Raw genomic sequence first — 13,062 nt, forward strand, 5'->3', positions numbered from 1 at the left:
GCTGCCAGGCCGGCCAAACAAGTTAGCTCTGTTGTTGTTTGGCCCAGCATTGATGGGATTACTCAATCTCTTCATGTGACAAACAGGAGGAAGAGGTATCGTAACACAACACTGGCCCTGTCAGTCTTCCTCTCCCTGCCCCATCATCATCCTCCTCCCCCCAAGCATCACACTTCCACTAAGAAGTTATTCTTCTATAGGTCCCTGCTCGAGATAAAAGAATGGCCCTTGCCTACCAAACATCTCTTTACTCTTCATCAGCAGAAGAGAAACAATTTAACTTAGAGGTCACTTCTGCCCATACAGACAATCGATATTGACCCAGATACATCCCAACACACACTCAGTGTGAGACTGTGTGTGTTAGTTGTGCACGGGTCACACGCCCGCAATTGCTAATAACCTATTAGCAACAGCCTGACTATAAGTACAAATCTGAGGCCTGCACACAACCCTAACCGGCTAATACAGAGAATGCACTGTAGGCTACAGTCAGCAATGGCAAAAAAAAATTCTAACAGGGGTGGCAGATTTTTGCTAGTCCACTTGTCTGTAATATATACTGAACAAAAATATGAAACAACATGTAAAGTGCTGGTCCCATCTTTCATGAGTTGAAATAAAATACCCCAGAAATGTTCCATATGCACAAAAAGCTTTATTTCTTTCAAATTCTGTTTACATCTCTGTTAGTGAGCATTTATTTATCCTTTGTCAAAACAATCCATTCACCTGCCAGGTGTGGTATATCAAGAAGCTGATTAAACAGCATGCTCATTACACAGGTGCACCTTGTGCAGGGGGCAATAAAAGGCAACTGCAACATGTGCAGTTTGTCACACATCTCAAGTTTTGAGGGAGCGTGCAATTGGCATGCTGACTGCAGGAATGTCCACCAGAGCTGTTGCCATATAATTTCATGTTCATTTTTGTACCATATTGCGCAGTACATCCAACCGACCGGACCTCCACATCTGGCTTCTTCACCTGCGGGATCGTCAAAAGGGGAAGGAGAAGGGTGGGGGTACACAGGAGTATCTGTTGGTCTAGCTGCCAAGTGGGTGGGCCTACAGTGCATTCTGGGAGTTTTCATACCCCTAACTCTTTTTCAAATAAAATCGAATTGTAATTGTCACAGACGTGTTTAGTAGATGTTATTGCGGATGTAGCGAAACACTTGAGTTTCTATCTCTAACAGTGCAGTAATATCTAACTATTTCACAACACACACAAATCTAAAGTAAAGAAATGGAATTATGAATATATAAATATTTGGGCAAGCAATGTCAGAGGGTCATATACTAAGATACAGTAGAACAGGATATAATACAGTATATACATACGAGATGAGTAACGAAATATATGTAAACAATATTAAAGTGACAAGTGTTCCATTATTAATGGTCAGTAATTTCAAGTCTATGTATATGGGCGGCAGCCTCTAATGTGCTAGTGACGGCTATTTAACAGTCTGATGGCCTTGAGATTGAAAAACAGCTTCTGTCTCTCGGTCCCAGCTTTGATGCACCTGTACTGACCTCACCTTCTGGATGATAGCGAGGTGAACAGGCAGTGGCTCGGTTAGTTGTCCTTTTCCACATTTTGTTACAGCCACATTATCAAACAGATTAATAAATATATATAATCCTCAATCTACACACAATACCCCATAGTTAAAGTTAAAATGTTTTTAGAAGTTTTTTGCAAATGTATTACAAATAAAAACAGAAATCGCTTATTTACATAAGTATTCAGACCCTTTGATATGAGACTCGAAATTGAGCTCAGGTGCATACTGTTTCCATTGATCATCCTTCAGATGTTTCTACAACTTGATTGGAGTCCACCTGTGGTAATTTCAATTGATTGGACATGATTTGGAAAGGCACACACCTGTCTATATAAAGGTCCCACAGTTGACAGTGCATGTCAGAGCAAAAACCAAGCCATGAGGTCGAAGGAATTGTCCGTAGAGTTCCGAGAGAGGATTGTGTCGAGGCACAGATCTGGGGAAGTGTACCAAAAAATGTCTGCCACATTGAAGGTCCCCAAGAACACAGTGGCCTCCATCATTCTTAAATGGAAGAAGCTTGGAACCACCAAGACTCTTCCTAGAGCTGGCCACCTGGCCAAACTGAGTAACAGGGGTAGAAGGGCCTTGGTCAGGGAGGTGACCAAGAACCTGATGATCACTCTGACTGAGCTCCAGAGTTCCTCTATGGAGATGAGAGAACCATCCAGAAGGGCAACCACCTCTGCAGCACTCCACCAATCAGGCCATTATGGTAGAGTGCCCAGACAGAAGCCACTCCTCAGTAAAAGGCACATGATTGTTTTCTCTTTAGGTTATTCAACCCAGCCGCCACACACCTGCCCTTCATCCACACAATATTTAAAGTGGAACTGACAGCATTTTAACTACTTTGCAGATATGAAAACAGACAATCATAATATCAGTCAAAAATATCAAATTCCCAGTTTATGCTCCAAAACCAACTTCACAAATTATATTTGACTCAACAGTCCATGACGTACACTAAGGCATTATTGGCAGAAAAGATGGATGCCGTTCAATGCATGAATAATATAATTCACCAATACATTTCTGGGTAGTCCAAAAAAATATTGCTATCAGGCTGTAAATCACAGCTGGCCTGGTACATAGGCTAGTGTATCTATTTATGTAGCAAGCTAAAAACATGGGCCCTAATGCTCGCTACATAGCAGCTAGCTATCGAGCAAGGAGGATGTTATGTCATTGGACGACTGGGTGAGTGACTGACTTTTTCCCCTCATATCATTTTTCAGTGGCTATACACAGTTAGAGATGCTGCAGGTGTCATTTGGTTAGCTAGCAAGAACTTCAACGACTGTTATCCAGTTAGCTAGCATATCCCGTTGTTTTGCAAATTTACGAATGCATAACACCCGCTGAATATGACCGGTGTCAATAAAGTAGGCAAAAAAAAGTAAGTCACGAATGCTCTAGATAACATGTAAACAGCCTAACTAACTCTCCTAGTGCGAGTAAGATGGTCAATGAGGTGTTCTCTCATTTGTGTCAGGAAAAAGCTTGCAAGCTAGCCAAGTTTAGCCAGTTAGCTTGGGTGCTAGGTTGATACAGGCATGGATTGGCAGGCCAGCTGCAGAAGGACGAGTAGGACACAATTCCCCAATGTTTACCAGTGCAATTTTAATGGCCAACTAACTTAAAAAGTTTGAGAGGGTTTATCTAATGGTCCTTCATTAGATTTTAGCACATCTTGCTCTGGCTAGCATTAGTTGTTGATCTTGATGATCTTGATAATGTGCATAACTCAGGGAGATATAGCCTGCCTTTTCATGGTTGTTTCATCAATCGGACTGTACAGTTCCCAAACGGAAGAGGACTCCGGTGGTATTTACAGAAATCCATTCAGGTGTATTCTGTGGCTATTGGAGAATGTGTTCTAATGATCTAAAGCCGCGCTGTTGCAACTGCCTGTAAACACACAGTCCAGTTCAAAGTGAATGATGGCAGGCCCTACTGCCTGTTAACACACAGTCCAGTTCAAAGTGAATGATGGCAGGCCTTTGTGGCAACTGGCTTGTTTGCATAAAGGCCTACTGTAGCTCTGATTGGCTATGGCGCACCGGTCTGCGTAGACTCCGCTCCTGTACGAGATAAAATCAAATAAAAACATTTTATCTACTGCAGTGTCTATAAATGGTCAAAACGCACAGCAGCATTTACACTCTATTTTGCTATATAGAATTTTCACAAATGCCTTACTATATGTAATCCCAAATATTCTAAGAATTTATGAAAATGTAAAAATGGCCATATTTAAGTGTTCGCTTGTCAGAATTTGTATGTTTTTTTTTTTTTAAGTTGTCATATTCTTCCTGGGGTGTATATGAACAGATTTTAATAAGATTTCATGTTGCTTAATGACCCGAAACCCGCATGTCCTGCGGATATAACTGCGGGGGAAATGAGGGTTATGAGTCAACCCGCAATAGCGCGCGAGTGGTAGGGGTCAGTGTGAGGGTCCAGGGCAAAAAAAAACTCATAAGAGGTTAATTCCTGCATTCAATAGGCCTATAGGATACTGAGAAGAAACGTGACATTGGTGAAAGAAGGGGGAAACTATAGAAGACAGAAGTACTGTTAAGGCATGAGCCATCCAAACTATACGTGTGTGTTTAGTGGCCGTTTGTGATCGTCTGGAGCAGGGTTCAGGAAAGTGCCACATGGTGTCAAAGCCCAACCCCCCCAGGCAGCCACAATCCCTCAACATCTGCACTGACTGTCCACCGCACATAAGCAGTGACGACGGTGCAGCGGACCATGTCTTAAAATGAGCATCACATCACAAACAAAAATTATTTCCCTTACAGTATTCCCTCCCTCATTTTCAGAGCCACAAGTTACCCACAAAAACAGGTAATGGTGACAACACTGGTTCTTGATTCGAATATGTACACATTCAATAAGCGTCCCGATCTGTCAGTTCTCGCGCAACGTATTATAACGTTGTGAGTGTCTGGGAATGTATTTGCAGCAGACACATGTAAAATGTTATAACTAGCTAGTTACATCCCTATGAAAATATGAACTGACGAACGTTGGGCGTAGCTAGATAGCGTTAACAAGCCATCAGTCAAATAAACGTTGCGTTCAAGCTAGTCAGTTAACTATAACCTCATACGTTAGCTAACGCTACAAATAAACAGGAACATTGTCACATAGCGCCATATTAAATAAGTTAGCTAGTTGAGCGATAATTTTCTCACTTCCCAAACCAAATAGTTAGCTAACTGTAACTAAATTAGCTAGTTCGTTTGCTAGTAGCCAAAACAACGTCGTTCATCACAAAACGTAATTATCGTTCAGTCACACCCGTGCTTACTTTCTCTGGAAACGTCTGGACGCTCGCTAGCTGGCTAAACTTAGTTCGCTTGCTAATGTTGGCCAGGCAGTGACCTGACGTTAGCTAGCAGGCTAACTTGGTACTCCAAGTCAAAACAAGTTTCTTTTTCGAGCTCGTGGCTGGCTAGCTAGCTACCCACCCACCGTTATAAGGTGTCTTTTTGGGTTTGTTCCATGCAATTGTATTATCAACATTTTAAAGACAATTTCCATCTATTCTGCCGCGCGCCTCGATCCCCACTCACCAGCCCGAGTTGTGTCTGTGAGGTCGTGGTTGGCGGCGCTCCTCGGGAACTCCTTCAGTTTCCTGCCGCTGAGGTTGAGGCAACCAGTTGCGGAGGCTTCTTCTAGTGCCCTGTCCAGTGACCGATTCCAAGGTACAGGAACCGGTACCCCTACTCCATTCCCGGGAGCCCCTACAGTTCCAGAATTTCCGACCGCAAAAGTAAGTCCGGTGTTCTCCGCAGACAGCAACACCGAGGCCGCCATTACACAGCTTGCTAACTCCCACCGATTCTCCCTATTCTGGAGTCGCTAGATGGTAGTACGCAGGCGCATAATGTCAGGGCAAACTGAAGCGTTGTGGAAGGGAGAGGCTAGTTTGGGAATTCGCCATGCGCAGTAATGATAAAGAAGAACGATCTCCCCACCCGAGGCATACATACTCTCAAAGCAATGAGATATGAACGACGTCATCCATCTGCTGGTGTGACGTTCCTGACTGATTTGGAATTTACTCTCAAAATCATTTTGTGTTACTTTGAACTTTGTCACAATTATTAGGCATTTTAAAGCCTAAAAACGACATATAGTGGTTCTCAATAGGGGGCATAGGAGCCCCAGGGAGTTGATTACAGGGGTCCCTGAAAAAGCAGAGATGAAAAAGAAGAACCATAATATAAAACGAACTAACTGGTGGGCCTCAGAAAGGAAACGTTTGAGAACCCCTACAATAGTACTTAGGTCATGGCCAATAATGATACTATAGCCCAAGAATGCAAGTGTGTCTGCCTGACCACTAATGAAAACAGCTTGATTGGTTTAAACTTTTTTAATCCAAAAGGTAACAAGATCAAATCACATTCAACAATAATACAAACAAATTGGGCCAATTGAAATATTGTGTGTATTACATTAAAGTTAACTACTATATAGCTCCTGCCTTGTGCCAATCAGGGTAATTTTGTAAATGCCGGATCTCCATGGCAAGACGCATACTTCACCAAAGTTTTCGCCAGTGCCGTCTGAGATTTTGCGTGTGACTAACATACTAAGGGACCAGGACAGATCCACACTCCCCTCCCCAATTTCATCGTGGGCGAAAATAATCTGTCTAAAACATCAAATTCAAATGCTTACCATAGCTTGATGTCAGTCCATTGAGAGGACAGAAATTTTATGTTATTCAAATTATATTACATAGACTCAATGCAAATAGTCTGGGTAGCCATTTGATTAGGTGTTCAGGCTTGGGGGTAGAAGCTGTTTAGAAGCCTCTTGGTCCTAGACTTGGCGCTCCGGTACTGCTTGCCGTGCTGTAGCAGAGAGAACAGTCTATGACTAGGGTGGCTGGAGACTTGGACAATTTTAGGGCCTTCCTCTGACACCACCTGGTATAGAGGTCCTGGATGGCAGGAAGCTTGGCCCCAGTGATGTACTGGGCCGTTCGCACTACCCTCTGTAGTGCCTTGCGGTCGGAGGCTGAGCAGTTGCCATACCAGGCAGTGATGCAACCAGTCAGGATGCTCTCGATGGTGCAGCTGTAGAATGTTTTGAGGATCTGAGAACCCATGCCAAATCTTTTCAGTCTCCTGAGGGGGAATAGGTTTTGTCGTACCCTCTCCACGACTGTCTTGGTGTGCTTGGACCATGTTAGTTTGTTGGTGATGTGGACACCAAGGAACTTGAAGCTCTCAACCTGCTCCACTGCAGCCCCGTCGATGAGAATGAGGTCGTACCCGGTCCTCTTTTTCATGTAGTCCACAATCATCTCCTTTGTCTTGATCACGTTTTCGGGAGAGGTTGTTGTCATGGCACCACATGGCCAGGTCTCTGACCTCCTCCCTATAGGCCGTCTCATTGTTGCCAGTGGTCAGGCCTACCACTGTTGTGTCATCTGCAAACTTAATGATGGTGTTGGAGTGAACAGGGAGTACAGGAGGGGACTGAGCACGCACCCGAGGGGCCCCTGTGTTGACGATCAGCATGGCGGATGTGTTGTTACCTACCCTTACCACCTGGGGACGGCCCGTCAGGAAGTCCAGGATCCAGTTGCAGAGGGAGGTGTTTAGTCAGTATATCGTTCGCATTGGCCTCATCAGACTCGTTAAAGGAAAAAAAGGATTCTGCCAGTCCGTGGTGAGTAATCGCAGTTCTGATGTCCAGAAGTTATTTTCGGTCATAAGAGACGGTAGCCGCAACATTATGTACAAAATAAGTACAAAAATAAAGTCAGAACACAAATAAACAAACAAAAAAACACAATCGGTTGGGGTCAAGTAAAACATCTGCCTTCTTCTCTGGCGCCCTCTTACCATTCTTTGATATGGTGAGTCTTGACAGTGTTTGTAATGTGTACCAAATGTTGTTACATATCTATGTGGCAGACCATGCCCATATGAATTTGTATTGGTCAGTAGCAGCCATGTTGTTTTAGGTACAAGTCTGGAAAATATTGTGTTCAGAGATCTTTGTCCATAGATGCCACATACAGTGCCTTCAGAAAGTATTAATTCATACATCTTGACTTATTCCACATTTTTGTGTGTTACAGCCTGAATTCAAAATGGATTAAATAGATGTTTTTCCTCACCCATCAACAAACAATTCCGCATAATAAAACATGTTTAGACATTTTTCTAAATGTATTGAAAATGAAATACATTAATATCTAATTTACATAAGTATTCACACCCTTGAGTCAATACTTTATAAAAGCACCTTTAGTAGCAATTACAGCTGTGAGTTTTCACACCTGGATTGTGCAATATTTGCCCATTATTCTTTTTAAATTCTTCAAGTTCTGTCAAATTGGTTGTTGATCATTGCTGGACAACCATTTTCAGGAGTTGCCATAGATTTTCCAGTAAATCTGTCAAAACTGTAACTCTGTCACTCAGGATCATTCACCGTCTTGTTGGTAAGCAACTCAAGTGGATTATTTATTATATTAGGCCTTGTGTTTTAGGTTATTGTCCTGCTGAAAGGTGAATTCCTCCCAGTGTCTGGTGGAACGCAGACAAAAAGATTTTCCTCTAGGATTTTACTGTGTGCTTAGCTCCATTCCGTTTCATTTTTATCCTGATAAATTCCCCAGTCCTTAATGATTACAAGCATACCCATAACATGATGCAGCCACCACTATGCTTGAAAATATGGAGAGTGGTACAAAGTAATGTGTTGTATTGAATTTGTAAACATTTGGAAAAACATAATTCCACTTTGACATTATAGGGTACTGTGTGTACGCCAGTGACAAAAAAGTTAATCAATTTTCAATTCAGCCTGTAAAACAACAAAATGTGGAAAAACTTCAAGGGGTGTGAATACTTTCTGAAGGCACTGTATCAAGTTTCGTGCAGATCGGTCATTCGGTGCCGGAAGAGTACCGTCACAGATAAAATGCTACCAAAGAAAACAATTCTAAGTGTTTTTCACAAAATTCAAAATGGAAGAAAATCCATCATGGTGGACCTTATCAGTCCCTGGCCTGAGGTAAATGTGTTCTTTGTGAGGAGAGGGACCTGTGTACTGAATTTCATGACTTTAGGTCAAACAGGGTTAGGGCCTTGACCTGTCAAATTTAGCATTTTCTCTTGTTATAGAGACACCATCTGGCCAATCAGTGTAATTTTGTGAATGCCTGATCTCTATAGACAGGGATCTCTATTTACAGGTTGGTTGTTTAGGAACAAAACCGATGCATCCTCAGTTTAAAGTGGCAGTGACAAAAAGAGCAACGGATAATTGATCTGTTTACACAATGGAGTTGATGGCCATACTCTTGGCTGCAGAGTGGGTAGAGGAGGTGAGGCCAGACAGGGTCTGACTCCTTTGAAGCACTGATGAGCTTAAATTAATTTGTGTCTTGGAGCAGACAGGATGTATTGTATGAGGTTTTGCAGTGCTTACAGTATATAGGGTGAGACAGATGGTACCAGCTCATGTGGGAGTTGAGGGAAATGGTGAGGTGGATGTTATCGCCAAGCAGGCTCTTAAACATCCTAATGTTGAATTGGAATGGTCAATCAGTAAAGCAGACGCCAAGGGTTTGATAAAAACAGTGGTTAAAAACAAATGGCAAGAGTTGTTGTGGAAAAGGGAGGGAAAGGGAAGAGACCTGTATAAGATTCAGGAAAAGGTGGGAGCAGGGAGGTCATCAGACTGCGAGAGAAGGGAGGAAAGTGTAATGAGAAGGGAGGAAAGTGTCATCACAAGGCTGAGACTGGGACACACAAGGCTCAATAATACATTGAAAATGGCCAGGAAACATCAGACTGGGAGGCATGTCCATTGTCAGGAGGAGATTGAGACGTTCTATTTCCCTGCCAGAAATATGGGAGGGAAAGGGAGTGATTGTTATTAGATTTGAGTAATAATGGAGTTGAAGAGCCAAGATTAAGTGAACTGCTGGGGAAATCTTCAGGGAAAGTAGTATTTAATTATGTATTTTGTTTCCTTAGTGAGACGAGAATATCGGGTAGGATTTAGACCTTCCGTCCATGGTCCACACTCCAATCCAGTTGGTGACGGAAATGCACCTTAAAGTTGGTTGCCACCCGCCATAAAAAATCCACATTAAGAATAACAATAATAACAAAACTGACTCATAAGCAACTATGGGCAAAACAGGCGGGGTTGACAACATGTAAACTATATTTAGTCTCCAGTGTTTATTGAAAACATAAATACATTTACACAATGAGCACTTGTCTCTCAGATACATCGTTACAGTTGTTGATCAGCAAGCTAGCGAATTTGCGAAATATTAGCATTGACATGAAATCCTTCAAAACAAGACATGGTATCAGTAACAAGATGAATCTATTCTATCGTGCCCAGAAACCTGCTCCTTTTACTCTCTATTCCAAATGTACTAGACGACCTGTCCTTATAGCCTTTAGCCGTACCCTTATCCTACTCCTCTGGTGATGTAGAGGTTAATCCAGGCCCTGCAGTGCCTAGCTCCACTCCCATTCCCCATGCGCTCTCACCCTCATAGATATCATCCTAACCAACCTGCCCTCCAAATACACCTCTGCTGTCTTCAACCAGGATCTCAGCGATCACTGCCTCATTGCCTGCGTCCATAATGGGTCTGCGGTTAAACGACCACCCCCATCACTGTCAAACGCTCCCTAAAAGACTTTAGCGAGCAGGCCTTTCTAATCGACCTGGCCCGGGTATCCTGGAAGGATATTGACCTCATCCCGTCAGTAGAGGATGCCTGGTTATTCTTTAAAAGTGCTTTCCTCACCATCTTAAATAAGCATGCCCCATTCAAAAAAAAATCCTATTACTAGACTGTTCAACCTCTCTTTCGTATTGTCTGAGATCCCCAAAGATTGGAAAGCTGCCGCGGTCATCCCCCTCTTCAAAGGGGGTGACACTCTAGACCCAAACTGCTACAGACCTATATCTGTCCTACCCTGTCTTTCTAAGGTCTTCGAAAGCCAAGTTAACAAACAGATTACCAACCATTTCGAATCCCACCGTACCTTCTCCTCTCTGCAATCTGGTTTCCGAGCTGGTCATGGGTGCACCTCAGCCACGCTCAAGGTCCTAAACGATATCGTAACCGCCATCGATAAGAGACAATACTGTGCAGATGTATTCATCGACCTGGCCAAGGCTTTCCACTCTGTCAATCACCACATTCTTATCGGCAGACTGAAAAGCCTTGGTTTCTCAAATGACTGCCTCGCCTGGTTCACCAACTACTTCTCAGACAGAATTCAGTGTGTCAAATCGGAGGGCCTGTTGTCCGGACCTCTGGCAGTCTCTATGGCGGTGTCACAGGGTTCAATCCTCGGGCCGACCCTTTTCTCTGTATACATCAATGATGTCGCTCTTGCTGCTGGTGATTCTCTGATCCACCTCTACGCAGACGACACCATTCTATATATTTCTGGCCCTTCTTTGGACACTGTGTTAACTATCCTCCAGACGAGCTTCAATGCCATACAACTCTCCTTCCGTGGCCTCCAACTGCTCTTAAATGCAAGTAAAACTAAATGCATGCTCTTCAACCTATTGCTGCCCACACCTGCCTGCCCATCCAGCATCACTACTCTGGACGGTTCTGACTTAGAATATGTGGACAACTACAAATACCTAGGTCTCTGGTTAGACTGTAAACTCTCCTTCCAGACTCACATTAAGCATCTCCAATCCAAAATTAAATCTATAATCGGCTTCCTATTTCACAAACAAAGCATCCTTCACTCATGCTGCCAAACATACCCTCGTAAAACTATCCTACCGATCCTTGACTTCAGCAATGTCATTTACAAAATAGCCTCCAACGATCTACTCAGCAAATTGGATGCAGTCTATCACAGTGCCATCTGTTTTGTCACCAAAGCCCCATATGCTACCCACCACTGCGACCTGTATGCTCTCGTTGGCTGGCCCTCGTTTCATATTCGTCACCCACTGGCTCCAGGTCATCTATAAGTCTTTGCTAGGTAAAGCCCCGCCTTATCTCAGCTCACTGGTCACCATAGCAGCACCCACCCATAGCACGCGCTCCAGCAGGTATATTTCACTGGTCACCCCCAAAGCCAATTCCTCCTTTGGCCACCTTTCCTTCCAGTTCTCTGCTGCCAATGACTGGAATGAACTGCAAAAAAAAATAAAAATAAATCACTGAAGCTGGAGACTCATATCTCCCTCACAAACTTTAAGCACCAGCTGTCAGAGCAGCTCTGTCCCAACAGCAGAGCTTTCTTTTCAGCACCATGGAATGATTCCTTATCACCGCTACACCGGTCTATCAGCGGAGCCTTGTCTGGCAGGGAAACAGTTCATTCAGCCTCATTTACTGCCTTTAAAAAAAAAACATAGCTGATATAGCTGACTTGCTTAAATAACTGTGATTTCTACTGACAATTGAGATGTACAAACTATGGCATAAGGGAAAGATGAGCAGATAAAAGGCAATCCGTAATTTCGATTAAAACATTAATGAGCGAGCTAAGACGGACATAGTCAAAATAACTATTTGTTCAGCACTTTTGAAATGTACAGCGACAGAATTCAGAACATGAGCCTTTCTTACAGTATTCTCCCTGTACACTAAGTCAGAACCATATATTAAATAAAGGGGTATATAAGCAGACAATGAAAGCTCTTACAATATTTGATGATGACATTTCTCTAAAACAGGCTATAGGCAACACCAAGTCAGAACAGTAGGCTAAGTTATGAGGGGGAAAGGGACCAAATGATTAAGGTGAGGCACATGGGCTACTAACCGCTTACTACACAACATACCCTTAGTATTACTTAATTAGCTACAGTATACATATCTCCCAGGCATATTACATTATTTAAAACAAATAATGATCCCACAGTCCCTTCCCCGATTTAATCGTGGGATGCAAAAACAGCCCAAAACAACAACTCTTATTTGGGGGAATGTAATGTGAATACATAAGAGAGGTAAAAATGGGAGCAAAATATCGCATAGAAAATACTACAATACCCATAATGCATAGTTTGAGGACATACCTTGTCGCATATTGTGGGCACATGCGCTGTTCTTGTGGATGAGCCGGTGTATCATGGCGACATACGTGGATATTCTGAAGAGCGAGTTTCCCGAAATTGACACCGAAGTGTTCGAATATATCACGGGTAAGAGACTGTAAATGAATGGAGAGGGTGTGTGAATCTCGTACACTTTAAAATGCCACCGGCTAGATGAGTGGCGGACGGCTTCTTCTCCACGTGAAGTAACGTTAGCTAGCATAGCCGTCCCACAGCGTTGACGCTCAGTCAAGCCAAGTTAGGGGAGACTAGCTAACGTTAGCTTATAGCTAACAAGTAACATGCCATTATTTATCTTATCGGCCCGTTTGAACAACTAACCGGGTGAGCTAGGCTAACTAATTTATTGCCTTGAATTACTAGCTGCTTCTGTGTAGATT

At 43.1% G+C, this 13,062-nt stretch overlaps 2 protein-coding genes across 7 annotated transcripts in view; one reads left to right on the forward strand and one right to left on the reverse strand.

Annotated features, from left to right (window-relative positions):
• LOC106612433 (DISP complex protein LRCH3) overlaps positions 1-5,501 on the reverse strand; it is a 99,704-nt gene extending 94,203 nt beyond the window's left edge. For 3 of the 6 annotated variants that reach the window (XM_014213549.3, XM_014213548.3, XM_082956137.1), the window contains exon 1: positions 5,158-5,500. In XM_014213549.3, the coding sequence (XP_014069024.3) occupies positions 5,158-5,401 (244 nt within the window). In that variant the 5' untranslated portion in view covers positions 5,402-5,500. Of the gene's footprint in view, positions 1-5,157 lie in introns of all 6 variants that reach the window. The other 3 variants (XM_014213552.3, XM_014213551.3, XM_045724316.2) reach the window with 2 other exon arrangements.
• Positions 5,502-12,642: 7,141 nt separating this feature from the next.
• The window catches only part of LOC106612436 (ATP-binding cassette sub-family F member 3), a 35,091-nt gene continuing 34,671 nt past the window's right edge, over positions 12,643-13,062 (forward strand). Inside the window, exon 1 of the mRNA XM_014213558.3 lies at positions 12,643-12,769. Coding sequence (XP_014069033.1) covers positions 12,682-12,769 — 88 coding nt within the window. The 5' untranslated portion in view covers positions 12,643-12,681. The remainder of the gene's footprint in view (positions 12,770-13,062) is intronic.

The sequence above is a fragment of the Salmo salar genome, chromosome 09 (assembly GCF_965601325.2).
Source record: "Salmo salar chromosome 09, fSalSal1, whole genome shotgun sequence".
NCBI classification, from domain to species: Eukaryota; Metazoa; Chordata; class Actinopteri; order Salmoniformes; family Salmonidae; genus Salmo; species Salmo salar.